Source organism: Arvicola amphibius, chromosome 1 (genome assembly GCF_903992535.2).
Source record: "Arvicola amphibius chromosome 1, mArvAmp1.2, whole genome shotgun sequence".
Taxonomy (NCBI): domain Eukaryota; kingdom Metazoa; phylum Chordata; class Mammalia; order Rodentia; family Cricetidae; genus Arvicola; species Arvicola amphibius.
In genome coordinates, this window is record NC_052047.1 from 136,917,888 (window position 1) to 136,944,029 (window position 26,142).

Genomic DNA, 26,142 nt, shown 5'->3' on the forward strand with positions numbered 1-26,142 from the left:
CTGGCGTGGAACTCAGAGAGATCCTCCTGCCTCTGCCTTCTGATTGCTGGGAGTAAAGATGTGCCCAACCACCACTCAGCCTTCCTTAGACTTCCTGCAGTTTGGTTAAATCTTTTTTCCTGTCATTTTTCCCGGCCTCCCTATGTAGAGCAGTCCAGTCATTCTCCTTTTGTAGAACAAGGTTTAAGTTTTCACTAAAAAATCCTTTTCATCCAAAATCCCCTTTAATCTCTTTGAACCAAAATATAGCATTTTACTTATAGGTGTAACTTTCTTGCTTCTATCACAAAAATCCTGTTTTCCTAAATTTACAAATTACAGCATTTCTCAACATGTTCAGATTTATATAAAAATTGTCCCTTTCTCAATAGAAAAATATGTACATTTGAAAGTTAAAATATGCCTCTTCTGTATTCTTTTATATGTCGTTACATGTGTGAGCCAGAATTTTTCCACTCTTCATAACCTATAGCAAGAAGTTAGACAGGAAAATTGACTTTCTTAACTTATAAAAACTTATTTGTTAATGAACCCAATGTCTTAGTTTCTGTTGCCATGGTACGATACTCTGAGTAAAGCAGCTTAAGGAGAAAAGATTTGTTGCGCTCAGGAGTCCAGGTTATGATCCGTCATGGTAAGGAAGTTGTGACATCGGGATCTTGAAGGAGATGACCGCACCTCATCCACAGCCAGGAGGAAAGTTCACTGAACACGAGCGAGAGAGCCCAGCTCCTTTTCTCCACTCTCACACTCTTGTTCCTGCCTACATCCATTAATGTAATCAAGAGGACATCTGGGAAGAGGACTGGACACGGATACCTTTTCTTCTGTGTATTTTTATCTCCATCACAATTATATTTGTGCTTTTTGGTTTCTGAGACAGGGTCTTAATGCATCCCAGGCTGGCCTAGAAGTCAGTTTCCGTGCTGAGACTGTGGGCTCGAAGCATTGTCCTTGGTCTATTTATGACCATAAACCTTGAACAGAGGTCACCATAACCCTGCCCGGCTATTAACTAGAGGCAAGTGTGTTTGTGAATGGTCTAGAAGAAGACTTTATTTTTACCTTACCCACAATTTGCTAAGGCAGAGAAATACAGAATACAACACACTTGTTTTTAGAGTTGAGTCTGCGTTGTATTAATGGAGATAACATGGAACTAAGTTTGCCTGTTACGTGGTCGAACTTAGAGACTTCTGTTGGCTGTCTCGGAACAGCATTATCTGGTCCGGCTGCCCCCAGAATAACTTGGATTATAAAGGATCTTTTCTCTGCCACCGTTTCTTTACTCTCTACTCTCGCAGTCTCAGAGTTCAAGAACTTGCATTTGACTTAGGGCTAACTGAAAGGGAAAAAAAAGTTTCAGGCAACATTGAATAATAAAATTACTTTGCCAGATGTGATGGCATGCTTCTGTAATTCGTATCACTTGGCGGGTAGAGGAAGTTGCGCTATGAGTTCAGAGTTATTCTTAGCACCTGGTGAGTTTTAGCCCTCGGTAGGATATGTGAGAGACTTTGCAAACAAATGCACACACAGAAAATTATAGACAGTAGGTAAAAAGTCAACATGCACACCTATGCACACCATATTGAAAACTGGCAGGGGAACAGAGAGATGGACACATTTTAAATCCTTCATGCACGAATCCAGAAATCATAGTCTATAGAATCTTAGGAGGACTCACAGGAATTTTTAAATTATGTATGTGTATCAAACAAAAATGTTATAGCTCGTATATCTCTTGACTGATGCAAGAGAATTGTTGCAGGCATGAGACCAGCTTGGGCGTCACACCAAGAACCTGTCTGTCTCCAAAGAGAATCAAATATTTGGAACCAAAAGAGATTTTACCATAAAAAGGCTCTAAGGTGATACCTTAAGCTCAATTATATTAAAAAGGGAAGGAGGAATCCCTGCTGGACTACAGTATGCAGGGGCCATGGGAACCTATTCCAAACTATTCCCAGGAATTCTGGGGCCATCTTAGTGGGTTTGGACTAAATTCTGCCCAAAGCTGTTGCCAGGTGAATTACTTTGACCCAGCTTTGCTCATGGATCTTTGTATATTTGCAGTAGCCTCTTCAAAGTGTTTTGTGATAGTTAACATCAGACAGTCAATGTGTGCATGAGTAAGTGCGTGCGTGTGTGCGTGTGTGTGTGTGTGTGTGCGTGTGTGTGTGTGTGTGTGTGTAAGTATATATGTTTGTATATATATTCATGTCTACAAATGTCTGTGGAGGCCATAGGTCAACCTTAGGTGCTGTTTCTTATGATACTGTCCACTTTGTCTTTTTAAGCAGAATCTCTTGCTGGCCTAGAACTTGCTGATTTGTCTAGATTGGCTGGTTAGCAGGCCCTAGGGATCCACCCTTCCCTACCTTTTCACTGCCAGGCTAAAATATCATATTTTTAGTGTGGGTTTTGGAGTATTTCTCCCAGGTTCTCATGCTTGTATAGCAAGTTCTTTTGCTTAATGAGCCATCTCCCAGCCCCAGGCATCAAGCAGCCTTGCCTAAAATCCCTTCCTTCATACCCTCCTGGCTTTATTTGTTTTCTTTGGGTTTTCATCGATGTGAACATCTCTATTCTGCTTCCCACAGCTCCTGTTTTCCACACAGCCAGTGAGTGTCAAAGGTCAATGAATGAGGAGCACTCTGTAAATTACCAATGAACTGTCCTCGACCTTCCCTGAGTGTTGGTGGGAGGAAGACCTTATTTACATGTCTTTTGAGATTTTTATTGCAAAACTTGTGCATGCAAATGTGGCTCAAGCTGAATAAGTGCCTAAACATGCAATCTTCAGTGGAAAATATTTAAAGCAGAATTTCTCCTGGGGATATGTTTTGGGGGAAACCCTCCACTTCCCTGAAACTTAGTTTTTTTCTTCAGCCTCTAGGATGTTTGAAGAGGACCCTGCCGCTCATGCCTGGTGCTCATCTCAGCCTGGCTGTTGGGTCACTATATGTCTTCTTATTTAGCTGCACTATTTCTTTCTGCTCTGGTTTTTCATACACTGTCTTGAGTCCTCTTTGAACCAGGCAACATATAAATAAATTCATAATGAGTTAATATTATTACCCTTTCAAATAATCCATCTTTTAAAGTATAATTTCATAATTTTCCTCTGTCTCTCTGTGTTTCTCTCTCTCTCTCTCTCTCTCTCTCTCTCTCTCTCTCTCTCTCTCTCTCTGTGTGTGTGTGTGTGTGTGTGTGTGCACGTGAATCTGTATATATGAATATAAAAGGCAGATGTCAACATCAGATGCCTCCCTCCATCACCCTCAACCTTGTTTTTTGAGACAGTCAGTCTCTCACTGAACTTGGAACTTGTTTCTTCCATTATATGGTTCACTGACCCCCAGGTAGTTTCCTGTGTCTGTTTTCCCAGTTCTGGGATTGGTAGGTATATGTGACCATGACCAGTTTTTTATGTGGGTGCTGGATACTCTTGCCAGCAAAGCAGTCACTTTACTGAATGAGCCACCTCTCCAGCCCTGTCTGTAACAGAACATTGCTGTCCTTAGCAAGTTTTACCCAGTTTGATAGTGACATGCGTCAAGAATGTAAAATCCAAAATGATCATAGGCCAAGACAACATCAGTCTGGACCTTCTCGTTTTACAGCCAATCAGCATCTGTCATCTGTGTTATAATAAACTTCTTGAATATGTCCTGAACTTGGAGTGGCTGCCTCCAAGCCTTTTAGAATGCTTTGACTAATATGAAAATCCCCCTGTGTATAGACTTTGGGTTGGGGTTGGGATAGCAAAGAAGGCGTCTTTCTCATTTGCTGGCTCTGTCCTTTTCCCGAGCAGCCAACTGCTGTCTTCTCTTCCTGTCAGGAAAGACGAACAGCTGAAATCCTCCGGCTGGTCTATTCTCACAAAGCTGCCATTACTTTTATAAAGTAGTCCATGCCACATTTGTATCAATATTTAAAATGAAGTCATTTTCAGATGAGATATGGGAGCTGTGGTTTTCGTGCTGTCTTGTCTTCCTTGGGACCTGCTCCTTAGACCTTTGTAGAAGCTGGCTTTGCTGCCTGTGCTGTGGAATGCTTACACTGTTGTGGCCTGCTGTGTTTGGTGTGCTCCTGGTGCACCAGGGACGGAATCCTTGAGGCCAGCGAGAGCTCCATGGCTATGTATCAGCCTCTGCTGCCTCACACCATGAGATAAATTGTCTCCAGGTCTCAGCGTAGCTGAGAACAAAAAAATTATTTAGTTTAGGCACTAATAAGGATTGTTCTTTGGGAAAAGGGATGTGTTTCAGGTTTCTTATAATGGTGGCCATATTTATAGATTTTACACTCTCCAAGGGTTGCAGATTATACCTCTTGCCAGTTAGGAATTGTACTCTGTGCTAGCTTCAGCTAAGTTATTTTATGGGAAATATATGAGCACTGTCCCATTGTCTGGGGTCTTTGAGGGTAAGGAGCATGCTTGTGCAAATAGTCAGTGGGTTGTGTTTCCAGAAGTTTGAGTTTGGCCCATTGCTGTGGTCACCATGCATGTGGGTGATAACTGAGCAGTACATAGCAGCAAGAATCCTGCCTCACCTACGGGATTTCTGCACTCTGATTACACCGGACTCCGGTTCCTATGGACTCAGGCTGGTGGCACACTGGCTGTTTCTGATTTCTCTCATCAGTTTTCCCATTTGCAGACAGGGACAGAGAAGATGTACTCAGTGGGGGTTTATTGGGCTACAACAGGAAATGGGTCATTTGGCACAGAAAGTTCGTGCTTGGCCCCAGCCTCTATGAAACTGCCTCATCTGAGGACAGTGTCAACTTCCCTCTGCTCAGAGGCCAGCCTTCTTCTCTATTGTATTCTATTCTGGTTTTAGGATTGCATGGTGTCCAGCCACATGGGGGAGAATGGATCTGCTTATGTTCATATGGAATAAAAGGGGGAAATTACCAGAATATAGAAGAGTGGAGAGAAAGCTAGAATATATACACGTACATTCCCATTACCCAACAATGATCATACTCTAAAGCAAATCCAAGACTCTGCAATTGCATAGGTAGCAATTCCTCCGTGGATGGCAGTGTTCCTGACTGAGGATAGATCCTAGTCCCTGTGCTGGTATCCTGCATCCATCCCCATCCATCTGCCTCGGATGTCCTGTTTTTGCTCCTATGCTGAGGTGAAGGGCTTTGGACTCATTAGCATGCTGTGCATGAGAGCCACTGAATGGGTGGTAATGGCTTCCGAGCCTGGTCTCCGATGTGACTTGCCTACTTGAAAGCTGGCTAAACAGATTATGTGCCGTGCAGAATGATGACTCTTGGATATCATCTGTGGTGTGGAGCGAGCAGCGGATTCTCAAAGCAAGATACAAAGAGAAGGAAGGTTGACGTCTCATAATTTGTGCGTTTGTCGCTTTGTTTCCATGTGATTATGTTGTTGCCCACTTATCTGACGAAAGCCGTGGAAATTAAAGCTTAAATCCTGTTATAGAAATGAAAAGTTCTGGTGTAATTAAATTACGCATGAGAACACCGAGTATAGGATTTGGGCCCACAAAATTCTTTTACATTGATGGCATGGAAATTGGGGTAAATTGAGTTCTACCTGACTATCATCACCTTGTAGGCTACTCACGAGAAGTTCCTTTGCTTACAGGAGGCCTTTGAAGGAAGGGGGTTTCCCTTCAGGACGTTCTCCTTGTCCACATGTGCCTTCTCTTCTGGATCCTAGACCTTGGGGAAGTTTGTTCTAATTAACATGGAATAGTTCCTTGTTTTTCTGGACATGGTCTTTTCATGTTCCCCCTCTTACAATGGGCTAGGTGATTGACATGTTTCCTTTCACAGCTTGCTACGTGCTTTTTCTTGTGTGTGTGTGTGCTTGGTTGATTTTAGCGGGGAGTGTGAGATTGGATGAGTGACATTGATGGTATCTGTGTAATGTGGTAGCAAGTCTTGGCCTTGGTAGTGTTTTAATACCCGGGTGGATGATCTTTTTATAGACCTGCTATTCTTTGACAGACTTTGGCTGTTGCCTTCCTGGTGACTGGACTCTTTGCTATGAGGAGGAGGAGGAAGGGGGCCATTCTTTCAAACCCTGGCCATCCTATACTCCTTCCTTCCCTGTCCTAGCCAGCTATAATTATTAATTTGATACAACCTAAAGTCAACCGAGAGGAAAGCCTTGAGTCAGGAGTTGCCTATATCATAAAGGCCTGTAGCTCTGTTAATAGAGGATTATTACCTTTAGTAATTGAATCAGGAGTGTCCAGTTTGCTGTGGCCAGCCTGGGCTTTCTAAAAACGCTAGCTAAGTAAGAGTGGAGAAATAAACCTGAGTAAGAGCCAGCTAACAAGCAGTAGCCTCTGGTTCCTGATGTATTCCCTGGATTATACATGTGTTCCTGGTCAGAGGTAATGCTAAGTGGAATAGCATGCCATCCTATCTTCAGGTTCCTCTGTGTCCCTGCCCTGATAGCCCCCAATGATGGTCTGTGGCCTGTAAGTAGAGCAAAGTAAGCCCTTTCCTCTCCTAGTTGCTTGTTGTCAAGTGTCTTTTATCACAGCCACAGAAATCAAACTAAGGGCAGACCCCTTTTCCAGCAGGGCTCACCTGCCCTGTGGAAACTCATTTATCCTCAGTTTTGAATAATAGGAAGCCTCTTTAAAATTTAGGGCGAAGGACTTTAAATGATGTGTTTCATTCTTCTTTCCAAGGTGAATAATTCTCCCAGTGATCAAACGGAGTAAAACTCTTTGCTAATGGCAGGAACATTAGTTACAGCAGCCTTTCTAAGGCCTTGGGTGATGCCCATGCACCTCTCAGGATTTTGGTATTAAGAAATACTAAAGCCACAGTTTCTTCACACTAGCCAGACCCTACGCAGAATGCATCTATCTATAAGAATTGCCCTGTTCATCAATTTCTGTTTCTTTAGCTCATACACATGAGAAGCTGTTTCATGCAGAACTGTAATAAAATATGTTGTTTTAATGCTTTGATCCATCAACAAATCAAAACAATATTTCTTGAGTTTTTCTACTGTGAAAAACCAGATCTTATACCCCGAGCTATTCTCAAGTAGTTTTGTTAACTTGATAGATGTTATACACAGAGGAAAAATTGGGGTTGGGGCTAATTTTGCCAGAGTCACTTAATGTCCCACTCATACGGCATTCTGGAACTCTTTAATTAGATAGCTGTGCTGATGATTGCTAATGAATGTTGCCAGCTGCGAACCCTGAAGACTAACTCTTTTAAATAATGCTGGAATATAAACATCGCTTTCTCTCCCATGTTGTGTGTTCCCCCCCACACACCCCATGCCTCAAGGAAACGTTAAGTCTTGATCTGTTATCTGGTACCTTTTTCTTCCCTCATTCTGTAGGTCTCTCCTCTGTCTTTCATTATACGTGTTTGTCCAGAGGCCACTTGTTAACACTTTTAGAAATAGCTTATTGAATACAGGAGTTTCTTAATTATACCATTTTAAGTCCGCCATCATTTATTGATCACCTACCAAGTGCTCAGGACTTTTGGTTAGCCAGTTTGAGCCCTCTGAGAGCCTTCAGCATCATCCACATAAAAATGTAGAACCGGAAAAGACTAATTGACTCCATTTACAGAGGAGGGCATCAGGGTTAAATAAGAAACCTGTCTGTAAGCAAACGCCCAGGCAGGGAGCTGTCCACCACCATGGTGCTGATTAAAGCTCCGACTTGTTTCAGATCCATCATCCCTACTTCTTATACTGTTTCATGCCCACTGCATGAGTAATTCTCTCTGAAAGCTGAATTTACTTCAACGCTATGTGGAGCAAGGAAAAATAGTACAAATAAATCGATAAATGAACACATCTGTAAATTAAGCATAAATAAATCATACAGTGTTGTTCTCATGTTCATGGGGTTTTAATAGTTTTTCTCTTCTCTTTCTGTGGGGTGGCTGTAGGACGGTTGTAGTTTGTGATCAGATTGCTAGAACCAACAGCACCTTATGGTGTTACTCATCTACATATTAGCCACTGTTGACTCTACGTTGAGCCCACCTCTCGGCTGACTTCTGCCTCTGCTGTTTAGTGCTGATATAGGAAGGGCAGTCTAAGAAGAGGCTGTCCCCATTTGTCTCATGCCTATTCATGCTGTCACCAGGTACCTGGAAAGCTAATTCCTCAGCTCTACAGCTCTTCATTCTTTCTAGGTCCCAAGAGTTCAGTGGTTACTATATAAAATGATGTCCTGAACAAGGAAAAGCCCCAATTGGCATCTGCCAGGATTTTGTGTCATAACTTTACCCTGCCACAGCAACTGTGCAAATCTACCTTCAATGGCACAGACCATCCTGCCTTCACCCACATGTTTTAACACACACCTCTGTTTCTCTTAAGCCACCAAGAGTGTTTAGAACCACTGTGACCAAGTGCTGTGTCTGTGGCTACCTACTAGATCAGCTGGCAGCACCCCCTCCTCAGTTCTCTGGAAACCATGGATCTTGTATCTCTTTTCAGCTCTTCCATGTGTTGAGATTCTCCTCCACAGCCAATCACAATAATAGAGTTCTTTGTCAAATCAGCAAGCCCCATCTATGACCTGCTTCTCCTGACTTAGACAGTAGGCTGTCTTCCTGCCATTTTATTTTAGGCTATGGTGTTTTTCATGTATTGACATGGGGCTCGTTTATAGCCTTTCTGTTGGCTTTTCTTCCAGTTTACCAGAGGAGACGCCATACCTTACGGCGATTCTACCAGAACTTCACCTTTCCTGTTGTACCTTGCCAGTCTCAAAGGCCAAGAGTGTCTTCTGCCCAGTGCTCTTTTTAACATGACTTCTCTTCTCCACAGTCTCATGCCCATATGTAGGAAACATACGTTTGACTAATTTTTAAAATGTCTTTTTAATCTTTATTTATTATTGTGTGTGTGTACCTGCATGCATGCCAGAGTGTGCATGTCGGGGTCCGGAGGACTGCTGGGAAGGATCAGTTCTCTCTTTCCACCTTGTAGGCCTTGGGGCTGGGATTCCAGTCAATCATTTGGGTAGCAGTCAACATTGCTCACTGAGTTTTTGCTCTCCTTTGTTTGACAGTCTCCATGCTCCTCTGCTCACTCTTCCCATTTCCAGAGCCTTTGACTTGCTCTGTCATCCTCTCAATTAAGATTCCATGACACTACGTACTTCAAGGCTGAATCACAGATTGCCACATTTCTGATTCTTTTAGCACACAGGCAAGTGACACCGTTCTGACCAAAATACTTTACAAGGTGCGGCCCAGCTGCCAGGAGGGGAAATGCTGGGCTGGGTTCATGCAGAGATTCAGTCCCACAGATCAGCAAATAGCGTTCCTAAAGAATGCTGTAGTGGCAGGGGTGATTTACTGCTATTTTTTTCGCCTGGCACTGCCTAGTCTCATAATTTCTTACTTAAAATAATTCTTGGGAAAATGGCTTTGTCCTTGACATTTATATATGCCTACATGTATGTGTGCCATCATGGGTCTTTTATAACCAAGTTCTGTGGCTTGGGAGTGCAGTGGCTAATGCTGGCTCAGCTTTTGCTTAGCAGTACAGTTGCTGCCTGTGTCTGTCACCAGGTTCCTGTTCCCCACATCTGTGCAATCTGGAGATCAGTAGATGGCTTCTATGACCCCCGTCTAGCATGGATACAGTCTTGGAGCTACTTCTGCTTAAAGACTCACGTAGATGGAGAAAATCACTTGAGCATATTGAAACGTGGGCACAGGGTTCCTAAATGGTAGGAAAACAAGATGATTGTCTATAAAAGATGAATAGCACACATTTCCCATTAATATGGCTCTTACTGTTTAATTCTCATTAAAAGTGTTATTCTGGCTTTTGGTTCTATGCAACACACACAAGGTTATTAAATGCACTTTATGGATCATTTGTTTAATGTGACCGAACTAAAAATTAAGAAGCACATTACTCAGTGTTCATAAAAATGAATGCTTTAAATGGACAAATTCATTCTCATTTTTGTGTCTTATTTTAATGTAGAGCTGTAATAGGGTTATACACGAATATTCTGCTTGGACATTTATAAGCCGATGATGCCTGTTGAATACCTTTTATAAAGATTAATATTTTTTACTCTGTGCCCATTACCAGAGCATTAATCATCCTGGCTTTGGCCTTCACAGCTGCAGATAAGCAGATGTTAATGATTGGAGTCTGTGACCATTGCAGAACATGGTGAGGGGAGAGTGTGGCAGGTGGGTGGTGTCATCCCCATGGCAATTTGTATGAAGTGGGTCTATAGCCATGCAAAAATAGGACATTTATGTTTCCTGTATCTATGCCTCTGGTGGGTGCTGACAGGTACCAAAATGTCCCCGGTTCTCCTGTGATGGGGTGAGTGGTCAGAGAGAGCTGTGACCTTGAAGCAGAGGGAACTTCATTCATAAAAGTGAAAAACTGTATGAACTCTTCCTCATCTGCTTCTTTACATACTTAGCCTGTGCTTCCTGCATGCGCAGACTGCGAGCCTTGGGTGTCATTTTAAATTCCCTAGTCCTCAGCAAATGTGGTTTGAAGCAATGTAAGTCAGTCACATATTTTATCCAGAATGTCATTGCTGTGCGAATTCTATCTCAAACTCACTAATGCCACGCTTTATATTTTTTTCTCCATGTTGAGTCTGAGAAGTTCATTGCGTTGTAACTTATAGCACAATTTCAATGCTAAATTCTTACTCTGTCTTTAGTTTTCATTGTAAAGTACAATTTATTATTCTTAACAGTTGTTTGCAGTAACTAGATCAAGCAACACTTTTAAACATTTGAACTTGCAATTCATTTATTATAATTAAATCCAGTTCTGTGGTTGTAAACACACACATTTAGAAGGCCCTTTGACAGGATGACCATTTAGGAGAGTAGCAATAGAATGTTCTGCCCTAAGGCCCGTTACCTCCCAGCCATGGACTTTTGACCAGAATTACAATACTAGGCTTGCAATTCTCTCCTGTTGAGAAGGCCTCAAATTTATTCAGAAAGTATTTAGTTACTTCATAACAGTGTTGCCTGGAGGATTGGGTTTGTAGCATTAAGGGCCAGCCAAAGTTATCCTAGAAACTGAAGAGATGCTACTCAGGCCTCTCTTCTTACTGAGAATCTGTTGAAAAATTGTTAACTGCTGGAGAAAGTCAGTCATTCTTTGAGGGTGTGGTCACTGGCAGCTGGGGAAAGTCAGTCATTCTTTGAGGGTGTGGTCACTGGCAGCTGGGGAAAGTCAGTCATCCTTTGAGGATGTGGTCACTGGCAACTGGGGAAAGTCAGTCATTCTTTGAGGGCGTGGTCACTGGCAGCTGGGGAAAGTCAGTCATTCTTTGAGGGCGTGGTCACTGGCAGCTGGGGAAAGTCAGTCATTCTTTGAGGGCGTGGTCACTGGCAGCTGGAGAAAGTCAGCCATCCTTTGAGGGCGTGGTCACTGGCAGCTGGAGAAAGTCAGTCATCCTTTGAGGGTGTGGTCACTGGCAGCTGGGGAAAGTCAGTCATCCTTTGAGGATGTGGTCACTGGCAGCTGGGGAAAGTCAGTCATCCTTTGAGGATGTGGTCACTGGCAGCTGGAGAAAGTCAGTCATCCTTTGAGGATGTGGTCAGTGGCAGCTGGGGAAAGTCAGTCATCCTTTGAGGGTGTGGTCACTGGCAGCTGGGGAAAGTCAGTCATCCTTTGAGGGTGTGGTCACTGGCAGCTGGAGAAAGTCAGTCATCCTTTGAAGATGTGGTCACTGGCAGCTGGAGAAAGTCAGTCATTCTTTGAGGGTGTGGTCACTGGCAGCTGGGGAAAGTCAGCCATCCTTTGAGGGCGTGGTCACTGGCAGCTGGACTGGCAGCTGGGGAACGTCAGCCGTCCTTTGAGGGTGTGGTCACTGGCAGCTTTCCTGTGCTCCACGATGCCCCACACCCATGCACATGTGGGCAGTGCTGACTGTTCTTAGTGTCTTTGTCACTGCTGTACCGCCTTGAAGAGATACCATGGCCAGGGCAACTCTTAGAAAATGAAGCTTTTCATTGGAGGCTTGCTTGTAGTTTTAGAGGGTTAGTCCATGATTATCATGGCAGGAAGCATGGTGGCAGGCTAGGAGGGGCTGAGATCTTACATCCTGATTGGCAGGCAGGCAGAGAAAGAGGCAGAGGTGTGATATGGGCTTTTAAAGCCTCCCTGCCCACCCCCACAACCATATCTCCTTCAACAAGGTCACTCTTCCTAATCCTTCCCAAACACTTCCACTAGCTGGGGATCTTGTCTTTAAATGTATGCACCCACAAGGGACATATATCACAGAAAGAAAGAAGATACAAAGTTTGGAAGGACAGCTGCTTTTCCTCCCTTAGTTTAGTCACAGATTGAAGTAACTCTCACACTTTTTACTTCTAAGATATTTACTTCCTTGTGCTATGCTGCTAGCAGCAAGGGCCCGGTCTCCTTCCTTCATGGCTGGCAGCCCTACTCTACCTTTTTTTTTTTTTTTTTTTTTTTTTTTTTTGAGAGGAAGTCTCACATAGCCCAGGCTAGCCAAGAATTTGATGCGGAACAGAGGGTGACCTTGAGCTTCTGATTGTCCACTCTCCACAAATGCTGGGATGACAAGCACCAACCACCGTGTCTTATTTTCTTTGGTGCTGGGGCTTGAACTCAGAGCCTCCTGCATGCTAGGGAAGGCATTCTACCAATCTGGCTGCATCCGCTGCAGCCCTGTTTTTATTTTCTATGGTTTTTTTGTTTTGCTTCATTTTCTGTGCTGTGATTGAACATGTAGATTCATGCATGTGTGACAAGAAGTCCTTGTTTTTATTTTTATTTTTTATTAAAATTAAGTTTGTTGTGAAGGTGACGAGTTTTGTAGTGATATGGTTTTCAAGTATGCCACATGTTTCGACTGACATTTGCTTTCCTGTTTCCCTCTTTGTCTCCTCCCCTTGCTGCTAATTCTCTACCCTCCCCAAATAATCCCTATTTTAATGTCATGTGTGCATGTGTGCATCATGATTTTGTTTCCTTACGTATATGGATGAACTGATCAGAAGCCCTTTTCAAACCTTATGGCGTGAATAAGAGCATATCAGTCTTCTGAGCTCTAACATTCCAGAGTTTTCCAAAGGCTATGTGTCAATTATTGATTTAAAACATGTAAAAATCTGTTTTCCCTTTAATATTAGCTTTTATTTTTATTGTGCTGAAGAATGGATTCAAGCTACTTATTTTGTTTTACTGGCTTTCTGGATTGGATACTCTGTCTTTGTGGAAGAACATTGTACATGATCAGTTGGAATGTCCCTCATGTGGCAGGAAACCTCAGCAACCAGAGGTTGTAAAACCCTCTCCTGCAGCTGTTTACCTCCACCCGTGATGTAGCAGATACTTTGTGGACCCTACTATGATTTTAAATTTCTTAAGAACATTTAACTTTTGTAGTATGAAATACAGGCTAGGAAAAGTCCCATTAAACATGAAGTGTTTTTGTTTTCGGTGAATATGGTATGTGTTTATAACTCCAATATTTAGGTAACTGAGGTAGGATTATGACTTGTAGTATAGCCTGGGCTACACTGACAGACCTTGCCTCAAATATATATATTTATATAATTTTTATATATTTTTGCAATATACATAATTTTTGCAATATCCATTCTTTGGAAGCGGGAAGCAGATTAGCTACTTTGTGGGTAGATCCATTCTGAGGTGATCCTGAGACATTAATTTTCCTGGTTTACATTCATTCAAGGTGCCTGGCCTGATATAATACATATCACAAAATTAGAATACAGGTTCTAATTTTGACAGCTACCATTCATTGAGTCCTGGGGATAGTACTGGACAGTAGATCTGCTTATCATCACATGCCCTTTAGCTTCCATGCCCTCTGCATGTGCTTGCGTAGTAAAGGGAGTCGGCACACATGGCTGCCCTCTCCTTCAGCTGTGCGCTCTGGTCCAGACTGGGTTGGAAACCATCCAGTAAAACCGGATCCCCAGGAAGGTAGAAGCGCTCTTTCTGGGGCATGTTTGTCCTTCAGCTCTCTGCCAAGGATGGGGCTAGGCTGCTGTGGACCGTGGGACATTCCTCACCACTTAGCAGGTGCGAATTGCTTTGGTTCACAGAGGAAATGAATGTGTGTGGAGGTACATACTAACCAACTGCCCTCTAAGACAGAGAAACCTGCACACGCACACACATACACACACATATGCATTTATATACGCACACACTCATAGACACACACATTCAGGTCTTAGTTTATATGCTGAGATTATTCCTGTTAAAGGGATCAAGAAACAACTCTCACCGTATTTCCCTTCCATTGAAAAGAAACATAGTTAAAGCAGTCGGTATTTATGGTGGCCTGTGGACTTGGACCTGGAGGCGTAGAACATAACTCCTTTGCTCCTGGCTCTGGTCCCCCCAAAATGCTGGAAACAAGTGTTTCTTCCTCTGAGGTGTGTGGTGGGTTTCTGATAACACAATGATGGGCAGTGCTATGAGCCTCTCTGTATTCTCGGATGCCTGCACCAGACCCCTTGTTTAGGCAGGGTGGCTTCTGGCTGTGGGGCAGACCTAATGATCTGTCCAGTGGGTCATCAGTGTTCAGATGTGGAACTGGATGCAGAGAGAATTTTCTGATGGTGGTGCTGCTGGCCCTGGGAATCTTTCTTTCCTAGTGGCTCAGCAGAGTGCTTCGTGCCAAGTCCTTCCTCACACACTGGTGGATGGTCACAGTTCCTGTCTTCTTACCCCCATTTTCCCTGCACAGCTTGACACTCACCTTTCAGAAAGGATAGCCAATAACTTTTCATCTCCTGGGGGAGCTGAGAGAAGGACACCACTCTACTTTTGGATTGTGTGTGTGTGTGTGTGTGTGTGTGTGTGTGTGTGTTTTGATTTCTCAACACAGTGTCACCCAGGCTAGCCTGGTTTCCATTAAGTAACCCAGATAGACTTGAACTCACAACTGTCCTCTTGTCAGCCTTCTGAGGTTGGAATCTCCCTGCCTGAGCTGGGCACGCAGACATACTCCTTTACCCTGAGGTAATACTGACAGATAGAACCAGTACACTCAACAGCTCTGAGAACAGTGTGGGCCACTGCTGCTTTCCCAGTACAACAGACAAATGGGGCCAAAGGATGAGACATAGGCCAGGGCATCTGGTCCCATACCCTAAAGGGCCATCTCTGACAACCATCCAGAGACACATCTTTCCTGCAGGTTGTGCTGGCTAGCTCATAAGACTTTTTACCCATCAGGCTGTAGCACAGTGGTTCTCAACCTTCCTAACACCTCAACCCTTTAATACAGCCCCTCATGTTATGATGATCCCAACCATAAAATTATTTTTGTTGCTACTTTTAAATTTGTTATCGTTATAAATCATAATGTAAATATCCGTGTTTTCCCAATATCTTAAGTGACCCCTGTGAAAAGGTCATTCAACCACCAAAACGGTCTCAAACCATAGGTTGAGAACATTTGCCTTATTAGCTCTTCCTTTTCTATCTGAGATACCTTCAAAACTCACATGACCACCAGAATAGTGGCAGTCATACATAGATAGATAGATAGATAGATAGATAGATAGATAGATAGATAGATAGATATAGATAGATAGATATAGTAACCAGATGGACAAACATAGCTCAGGGCTTACTCCATGTTCAGTTGAGCACATGGCGGTGGGGGGAGGTCATGTGTTCCCTGTAGAAGTGAAAGTGGGCTCAACTAGAGGCATTGAAGTGGGGCTCTCTGGAAGGGCCCAGCATGAAGGGTTTGGCTTAGGCACTGTTCTCCAAGGGATCCTTCTGACACATTGATCTGGAGGGTTTCACTGCATTAGGTCTTACATTTAAGCATCCGTAGCATAAATGAGAGTGGATATAGTGTATGAGCTTTGAGATTCTATGGCAAAGTCATCTGGGGCTGTTTTGTTGTTGATAGCATGATCTAGGGGTCATTTTCTTGTATTGTTTCCTTTGGACAGTCTATCTTCTGAGTGGTAGCATACCTTGGCATGTTGGAGTTGTCTCTGAAGCTCAAAGGGCAGTCCTACCTGTGAAACAGTTTAGCTCTCCCACCAGGGTCATTGGAAGGGATAGGAGAGATCATAGGGAGTTCAGATGGAGTTTTCCTGACACAGGAAACCCAGACACAAAGGGGCCAACTTTCTGGCTCAGACAGCACCCTTGCTGTGTGCTGTGCCCTCTGTCTCTGACTTTCTGCAGGATTCTCCACAGCTCCTTGTGCCATGATCAGCAGTGCTGGCCTACAGTTCTTATTGTTTGATGCATTACATCTGCACAGGGATTGATTATTAAAATATGGTGTCAATGAGTAAAGCCACATATTCTCATTGGATTACATAAGGTTTTAGTTTTGTGTTTGTCTCCATGACCAAATATCCGGCAAGAATCAATTTAGGGGAGTAAAAGTTTATTTTGTCCCACTTGGGGAGGGGGCATGATGGCAGGAACAGCTCTAGCTGTCTCTCCTCACCACCACACATTCCTACAGAACAGGAAGCAAAGGGCGGGCAGTCCTGGCTCAGCTGGCCTTGTCCCTCTTTTCATTCTTGTTCACTCCAGGACCCAATCCCATGGGCTAGCACCACCCACAATCAGAGTGACTCCCCTCCTCAGTCTCGGCTCTCTGGAGAACGCCCCACAGAGGCTCTAGAGCTGTCTTGTTCAGGCCATTCTCACTCCTGTCCAGTTGACAGTGGAGACTACACATCATAAATATTTGCCCCGGGCCACACTCCTTCTGGTTCAGGAATTCCTCCTAGTCTCTCCCTTAGGGAGAAGATCCAAGTGGAATTTGAGATCACCCTGGTTGAGCACCCTACATGTGTCCCACGGACAGATCATTGAGCAGAAGGGCTTGTATTATGTCTCATTCTTCCTGCCCTGTGCCCACCTCCCCAGTCTCTCATTAAACTGTTGTCCTTGGGAAAGCCAACTGTGTGTGTTTGAGTTCAGGGTGTACTTCTGAATATGTAGAGGAGCTCTTCCATTGCTGTGTGATTTCTTTGTCCTTCCGTAAAAAACTCGGGAACATTAATGCAAAACATGCTTTTATGTATCATTAATGTCGTAAATCCTAAAGTGTACAATCCTGAAAACCAGCTACATCTATTTCCTGTTCTGGAGCTCTGCTTCTCACTTGCTTTGCATCTTCAAGGAGGCCATGATGGCTGGGCTGGTGTCAGAATCTGGGGCCCTAAACAGGCAGGTCACTTTGGAAAGTGGATGCTGCCAGGATTCAGCTCATTTTCCAAACCGGAAGAGGCCATTAGGAATTTCATTCCACCATCGATCTGTGCCCATGTTGCTCTTCTGTTTATGTTTCTGATATTCCGGCTATGTTCTCAACTAAACCACAATTGAAAAACCGAACGTTTCTTTGACCTGGTCCTCAGCTCCCAAGTTTTTGTTTACGGTCCTGTTTCTCTGCCCTTCATTTCTGTCTTCTCATTCCCACTTCTTCACTCTACTCCAGGGAGCTTGTCTGGGAAGGAAGGGCTGTATACCATTGTCCCATTCCCCAAGCTCTTTCACTTAAGAAGAGGATCCTGTCTGTTTGGTCTAGGAAATGACTGGAAATCTGCAGTTTGAATAGTTTTTGATGGAGGGAGTACTCCTTTTACTATTGCAAATAAATGAATTGAAAGTAAGAGACATTAGTAGATAACCTATCACATGTGCAACTGCAGGGATGTGTGTGTATGTGTGTGTTTATATGTGATATGCATGTTTGTGACTTGTGTGTTGATACAGAGACCTGCAAAAACATGCAGGTGCCCATCTATGAATGATTGACAGCCTCAGAAATGGCTTCCTGGTGATCAAGCCATCGGCCTCTGCAGATGTCAGTTTCTATCGTGCACCTTGTAAATCCGACACTTGAGAGGACACACCTTTCTTGCAGACCCCAGGGCTTCCTTGGTGTCTTCTGCTGACTGACAATCCTGTGTTCTATGCAGACTGCAGAGAGATCCTGCTCCCCATGATGACAGACCAGCTCAAGTACCACCTGGAGAGGCAGGAGGACCTGGAGGCATGCTGCCAGCTTCTCAGCAACATCCTGGAGGTGCTCTACCGGAAGGATGTGGTAAGTCATGGAGAGCAGACCACGGGCAGCCTCGCCAGCCTTGTCCAAGCCTTGGAAACATGCCACAAACAGAACTGCCTTGTGGGAAAAGCATTGACTTTCATTTTCAGCTTTTATTTCTATAGTTTTACCCTTGAATTATTTTTATTTGTGTGTGCGCGTCATGATTTTTTTACTTTGCAGCATTCACCCTTTTGAACTGAAATTAAGTTTTCATTTTCCTGTGCTTTCTTGGTAAGATGCTTCCCAAGGCCAAAGTTCTCATCCTGCAGGTCAGGAAAAGGCTGGGGAGGCTGATTACCCATCCCTTTTTATAGTTCCTGCATTTATTGTTACATGAACCAAACCACCTGTCCTTCTGGCAGCTTTCTGCCCTCCTCACCACAGGTAGAAGCTTCCAGAGCTTTCTGAGCTTTGCAGCTCCCTCTTGTATTTCTAAACACTAAAAAAAAATTTTTTTGGGGGGGTGGGCTTTTTATTTTTCTAATCTGAATCTGGGTCAGACAGGTATAGGAATATTTCATCCTCCCACATCACCAGCATATCATGTATGTTTGTGCACATGTATACACTTAGGTAATGTCACTGATCCTCCTGGTGTGTCTGGAATCAGGATAGAAACACCTCTGTGTGTTAACAGTAAGTGAAGACTGAACCTCATGAGCAAGACTGGGAATGAGCTCTCATGTCCTAGGGCTCCTTCATTTGTCTCTGTCCCTGGTTCTCATCAGGATTTTAGGTAGATAGAGTTTGTTCTGAACTCTTTCCTGCATTACCTGGATACCTTCCTGCTCAACACACACACACACACACACACACACACACACACACACACACACACACACACACTTCTGTTTGTTCCCTTGAGCAGTAAATCTTTCACTCTGAGCTAGCTACTTCTTGCTTTCACTAAATACGGCAGGGGTGCAGGATACTGGGTCAGTTTCTCTCTGGAGCTACACCAGGCTGCTTGCTTCCATCTGGGAAGATCAGGAAACAGAGCAAGGAGAATGCTGGTCTTCATTTAGCTTTCTCGCCTTTTCCCATATTTTATTCAGTTCAGGACTCTACCCCTTCAGCCAGTGCCACCTGTACTCAGAGTGGGTCTCACACTCTCAGTGAATCCTCTGTGGAAACACCAACAGTCAAAGCTTTACCTTACTATTGCCCTAGAATCCGGCGGAAGTGACAATGATGATTGACTATCCCATTCCCGATGGTTTGTGCTGCCAGGGTCAGATACAACCCCCGCTGGATGATGGGTAGCTTCACCTCATCGGGGGCATGAGCCTTGCCTGGGGCTTAGATGTCTTCTTCAGGACCAGCCTCAGTGATCTCATGCTAGGCCCGTTGCATTCTTCAGACGAAAGCCGGGACAAAGAGCTTGTAGGCCAAGCTCACAGATCTTGTGACTGCTCAGAGACAAGGAACCTGCCTGCTCAAGCCGAGTGCGTGGAAGAGAATCCACAGTCCCATTTCGCATTAAGCCAGAGAATAAATTCTCCCTAATGGAAAACCCCATGGCACTGTGAATTTTAGATAATTTGCTGCACTGGTACTAAAACATTCTGTTCTGTGAACGGTGAAGTTATCGGGAAGTGACACGCAGCGCGGTCCGCGCTGTTATCTGCCTGCCTTCCGTTTACAGATGGCCAGGCATCTCTGCAAGACTAATTGGCGGTCTCACCAGGGATCGTAGACATTATATTGTTTAAATGGATTTGCTTTTAGTTTTAAGGTTTGCTTAAATTAATTTACTATGATTATATAACAAATTATCATTAATGGGCTATAATTAATAAAAGGCCTTGAGTTTTCTTCACGAAGGCATTTGCCTTCGATGAAAGCCGTTTTTCATCTCGTTAAGGGTTATAATTGATTGACTCTATACAGAGCAGCTGGGTTCGGCAGCAAGCGCTTGGGCTTGTGGAACCTTGAGGGTCTGCGCTCTTGGCTTTGATTCGTGTCTCTTCCCTCCAGGGGCCAACTCAGAGGCATGTCCAGATCATCATGGAGAAACTTCTCAGGACAGTGAACCGGACGGTCATTTCCATGGGGCGAGATTCAGAACTCATTGTAAGTGCCCAGAGACACATGCTTGTGCCAGGCCATGAGCTTCCTGCCCAGAAGGTTATGTCCCCAAACACCTGCCCCATTCCGTCTCTCCTCTCCTAGCTGCCACTGGGATGTGAACTTACTTTCTTAAAGGGTAGCATGCACTTGAGATCCAGTTTGTTCTCATTTTCCATAATTCCAGAAGTGTCTGTCAAGGGGGATGAGGAAACTTAACTTGTCAGGGAACGAAATGCTTGGAAGGGGGTTTCTTGTTGTTATTACTTTTTATCAAAGATGTGTCTTTTCTTCGAAGTCTTCACTCATAAGGCAGTTTCTTTCTTTGTATTTATGTTTATCGTATTTTTTGATAACATTTTAATGAAACACCTTAAAAAGTAATGCACCTTAGCAGTTTTGTTGTCTACTAGATATACCCTCACTGTTTCTCTCGCAATGGGTCGTTGCTTGTAGAAGGTGATTTATTTCAAGAAGGTTCTATCAAAATTTCAACGGTCTTTGTAAGTTGGTGTCATGGTGACTAGTGTGCATATTATGTCATGCCCATCCCCCCAAGTGGTTAAATTTGGTTACTTAGGCATGAGACCCCTATGTGCACCCAATTGACCATTTTAGTTTTATTACGTAAAGTATACATCCTTATTTGGCTAACTTGCTGGATGGCCTCTCAGGAGGGAGGGAAACAAAATAGCTTCCTTAATGGAAGAAACAACAGCTTTTGTAGGGTTTCACCTACAATCAGGAGAGACACATTGGTCTTCGTTGGTGTGTGACCCTGATCTCTTCTGTATATCCAGGGAATGAACAAATGAGGGGAAGCTAGGGGTGCACAGCCAGCCTAGCTCAGCCCCTGTGTGGTGGTTTGAAAGAAAATGGCCCCCAAAGGGACTAGCACTGTTAGGAGGTGTGGCCTTGTTGGAGGAAGTGTGGGCTTTGAGGTCTCAATTGCTCAAGCTTCCCTCAGTGTGACACTGTGTCCACTTCCTGATGCCTTCTGATCAAGATGTAGCCAGCGCTATGTCTGCCTGCAAGCTGCTATGTTCCCCTCTATGATAATAATGGACTGGACCTCTGGACTGTAAGCTACCACCTTAATTAAATGTTTTCCTTTATAAGAGTTGCCATGGTCATGGTATATTTTCACAACAATGAAAACCTTAAGACACTCTGTGTCATAACAGAAGGTATTATGTGGGTGAAGTAGGTAGGTAGGTGCACCTGTGCGCTTCTTGTCTCTGAATGCCAGGCCATGTTCAGTTTTCCTTGAGTACGCTTCTATAGTTGGACTGTCATAGGTATGAATAAATAAATAACAGGCTGACATGTGAATTGGCTGTCATTTATGTTGGCTTTTCTAGCTTGGCACTCTTCATGTGTTTCTATTTTGACTTTTTTTAGGAACTAGAAACATCTCTGTATGTTGCCAGTCAGTAGAATCTGAACCCCATAAACAAGATTAGGGGTAGACTCCAGGATGCCTGGGGCTCCCCTCCAGCCAGGCTCTGGTATAGTATACTTAGTATCTGCTTACATGGAAATTGGGAACGAGGCTCCAGGGAGGATGAATCAAGTGTGGCTTGATGCCGAAGCAAGCATCATGATGTTCTTTCTGCTTTGGCCCGTCTTAGAGTAGGTTAGATGGAAGGCTTCCAGATGCTGTTGAGGCTTCAGCATCTGGCTGTGGTTCTCCTGACAGGTTTCTGATAAACTAGCCTTGCCGCTGTCTAAGATGGAGGGATAATGTTCTATTTGGGAGGCAGGCAGTTTTGTCTCTGGTTAGGGAGACAGGACTGTGTCTGGTTAAGGGAACAAAGGTTCTGTTTCTGTTTAGGGAACATGATTCTTCCTTTAGTTGGGGAATATGTATCCCTTTCTCCCTCTGGCTAACTAACTGAGCTGTATCCTTGTGACTTGTAGTCTTTTGGCTCATTGTCCCTGAGCAGCAGTTCAACCTGGGAAGGAGGGCAGAGAGGAAGCTTGTAGAAGGTCACACAGCTTCTGTCGGATGAGAGCCAATGTAAGAGCACACAAAGCTCAACAACAGGAAGAGTGCAGTGAGCGCAGCTCTCAGAGTATGGGGTCCAAGAGTCTTTGGAATGTTTTCCTAGCTGAGTCCGAGTGACCATAGCAAGTTGTTATTAACCACTTGAGCTGGGCATTCACTAGTGTCCAGGAAGATTCTTGTTTATGGCTGACCCCACCTGACTCCCATCGCCTAAACCACTACTGAATATTGCACCAGTATATTTGTGTTCTTGGTTCTAGTTACAGCTTTTCTCTGCTGGGAGACCAAGGTGAAGTGCTAATGGCTGTGGCCCACTTCAGCAGATATCAAGAGTGGTAAAAGCTCCCCTCTGGCTTCTATTAGTCACATAGGCAGCTGCCGAGGGAAATAAGCTCTTTTCTGTCCTTATCCAGTCTTCTGCAGGTTGAATTCAGGTGCTGAGTTTCATGATGGGTTAGTGTCCAAGCTTGGCATAGCTCTTGTGTTCTAAATACCACTTACCAGTTCCTTGAGATGAACTCTTAATTGTTCTTAAAGTGGCTATTAAGTTAGGACCTCTGTCAGGCTCTACCCATCTGTAGCCACATCCACAGAGAGTGGGTATCAGGGGTGCAAGACATTATCAGGGAGTGCCTCAGCCAGGACCATCTACCGTATCCCTGACCTTCACAGACATCACCAGATGTCAAAGAGGGATTGAGGTCTTAAGTCAACTTCTCTCAGTTATGAACATCTCAGATAAAATAGATTCAAAGACTCCTTTCGAATTTGTTCTGTGAAACCAAGCCGTCATGGAGGAAATCCAAAAAGAAACATGAATGAGCTGTAATTATTTAATAAGCGACGACAGTGTCAAGATATATCAAGAAGGATGTTGGCCATTTAAGATTTGAGTTGTTGAGAAGTGTCTGTCAGTTGTCTGCCATCCTCGGGTCCCCTCTCTGCTGCCTGTAGAGTAGTGGGCCTGCAGAACTTCCCCCGTGAGCATGTGTCACCTTGGCATCGCTGTCCGCACCAGCTGGGGATGCATGCATTAACTTAATGCAACCCTGTTGGCTCTGTGAATTTAGATTAGTGGAGGAGCGTCACAAAAGCATCCCTGACAAGGGGGACAAAAGCTTCATCAGCGGATCCTCTAGGGTGAAAACGGAGCAGAAAACGGTTTACAGATTTGTTGTAGGGGAACTGTACCGTCCCATTGTGCCCCAGAGATTTCCATCATCTTGAGTTACTCACTTTGCATAACTATACTGGAAATTGTATAACTGTGAATCAGCTGGAAAGTTATAAGTGATGGCTCAAAATGGATTTTTTTTTTAAAAAAAATTGAAGTTATTAAAATAAAAAAACGTCTGAGTAGACGCATTTCATTAAAAGACTTATTCTGTGACCTTGTCGGAGTTAGTGCTGGAAATGGGTCTGCTTCTTTCCAGGGGGTGAGTATTTACTAGGTATTCGGGCTCTGCCTGGTTATAGCCTGTGTGAGGAGTAGGCGACCTCACCCCGAAGCGGACAAGCCGCATAGTCAGTGTATAGTATTTACTAGGTATTCGGGCTCTGCCTGGTTATAGCCTGTGTGAGGAGTAGGCGACCTCACCCCGAAGCGGACAAGCCGCATAGTCAGTGTGTAGCCCTTGTAGCCCTATCTGCAGTGCTTTGATATAAACTCCGCTTTGCACTCTGTCAGGTGGCATTTGTTTAAGTTCACTGCATTTGAAGTGTCCATGGGAATGCTCTTCATACACAGGAAAATGTTTCTTGATCCCAAAGGTCAGAATTAAGATAAATCAGTAAATTGCCTAAGAAAATTTAAACAGAGCCCCTTCACTTTACAGTAGATTGGAGAGCATGTAAATGCTGAGATCAGGCTACGCTGTAACCTTAGCATTGAATTAAAGGATCTTTTACATCTCTGTTGATGAGCCCTTGAGTGTTAAGAAAGTGTTCATGAGTATGAACTTGCCCGTGACCTTACACATCTCTAGCCACATCCACACGAAAGAGGTGGCAGGGGTCCAAGTCACCATCAGAGGCTCTTGAGTGAATTACTCAGTTCTGCTTTAGGTTTGACTTTACATTTTATTTTTCTCTTCCTTTTGGAAGCCAGTGGAGACTCCAGCATTATTGTGTTCCTAACCAGGATGTGTGCTACTATGCAGGGACCTTGTAGTTGTAGACAGGTGACCGGGTCAGCCATTTGATGTGACCGGGAGCTGTACAAATGCATCTTCCATAGGATGAGCCATGGCCAGAGAGCAGTGATTAATAGGCAGGGATGTTCCTTCTCCTGCTGCATTAGCGGTTGCTTCTTTCAAATGATTGGATTATATTCTGATAATGAGTCCTTTAAAAATGTAATTGAGTAAGGACGATGGTTAAAAAGATTTCTTTGGCCTGGATACACACCAGAAGATGGAAAATTACCAACTCTCTTAGGCAAAGATGTGACCTCTCCTAAGGGAAGGGTCCCCTGGGAAGTTCACAGAAGAGGGTTTAGGGGCGGGGAGTCTTTTTTGGATTGTTCACTGACTGTGACTTTGGGAGCCTCTGCCTCACTGGACTCAGCAATGGACACTATTCATCTAAAGCTGTGTGGACGTGGATGGGTGCAGTGTTTGATAGGGGCAGTGGCAGCCTTGGTGGGGAGTTCCTTAGCATCCCAGGTCATTCATATGGCCCTGGAATGCTTCTGCATTTGTAAAGGAAGGTGTTAATTATAACTGTTACCCCAGGGAAGAGTGCCCTTTGACTAAGACTCAAAACAACTTTATAACCAACATATCATATCTCTTCCACATGAGCTCTGGTATTGAGATATGTATTTCCTTGGAGTTAAAGTATGAATGTGCTTTTCAAAGTCCTTATTTATAGAGTGCATTATAGATGTTTCAAATGGAGGGAGCTTGACTTTTGAATACAGCCATCATACCAGCTGTCCAACTATATTGGTGGCCTTCAGAAATTCACCCTTGTGTATGTATATGTGTGAGCAATAACTTTTTAAGTTCATTTCTATTTGGTGTTGGCAGGGTGATTTTTCTTGCTTTTTTAAATGTTGATGTGTCCTGGGGTTTCTTGTTTTTCCCACCAAGATTGCTCACTAACAGTGGGCTTACAGCAGAGGAAGTAAGAATCATGTCATTGCCTGGGTAAAATTCGAAGAGTTTCACAATAGCCCGGAATGGAGTATAACAAAGATTTATTAATTTGGGGATAAACTCATAGTAAGAGTATTGATCCACAGTCCTCTGAGTGCACTGGGAACTAGAACCAAATCCAGCAGCAAAGAGAGCCACACACTTTTTTGTCTGCATTTATAGTGCATGAGACCATGCCCAAAGCGGGCTGGTATTTAAAAGGCTGAAGGAGTTTCCACAACATGTTCATGCCAGATTGTAAAGGTACTTTATATTAATTATAAGGTGTTTAGAAGCTAATGAGTAGCTTTCACATGACCTGTAACCTGCCACAATGCATCTCACCCATTATGGCTTGATTAGTTTGTTAGTTAATTCACAAGGCTGGGTGATATTTTTGATCTTTGTGTTGTATAGGTGTTTTCTTCCAATAAATGAATTGGCTCCACACTTATGTGAGCTCAAAGATATGAAAGGTCATTTTAAGAGATGAACGATGTGGGTAAGGAAAGCTGTTGTTATGGTCTTTGCTAACATCGCACCCATGAAACTGCCCCCACTGGTGGTAACTGAGTCAGGTAAAAACAGTCCTATAACATCCATACTGCTCTCAGATGATGTGGTGGAAGTTCATAGCCCTTGGCTGATTCCAATTCTGGGCCACTTCTATAAAAGGCAACATGGCAAACTCTTTGATGGCATCTCTTCTTTCTCAGCAAATGGTGGCTTCTGTGGGATGTCACATGCCTGTCATGGTCCACAAGGAAATTGATCTTGTTAGGCGCCTGCCTCATTCTGTCTGCCTGTGATTGGGGGTTCTTTCAGCTGATCTAGG

General features: G+C 43.9%; 1 protein-coding gene across 2 annotated transcripts in view; it reads left to right on the top strand.

The window, feature by feature from the left end:
- Positions 1-26,142, top strand: part of Dock1 (dedicator of cytokinesis 1) — a 504,121-nt gene that overhangs the window by 188,673 nt on the left and 289,306 nt on the right. For both annotated transcript variants that reach the window (XM_038330219.1, XM_038330227.1), the window contains exons 26-27: positions 17,965-18,092; positions 20,073-20,168. In XM_038330219.1, the coding sequence (XP_038186147.1) occupies positions 17,965-18,092; positions 20,073-20,168 (224 nt within the window). The remainder of the gene's footprint in view (positions 1-17,964; positions 18,093-20,072; positions 20,169-26,142) is intronic.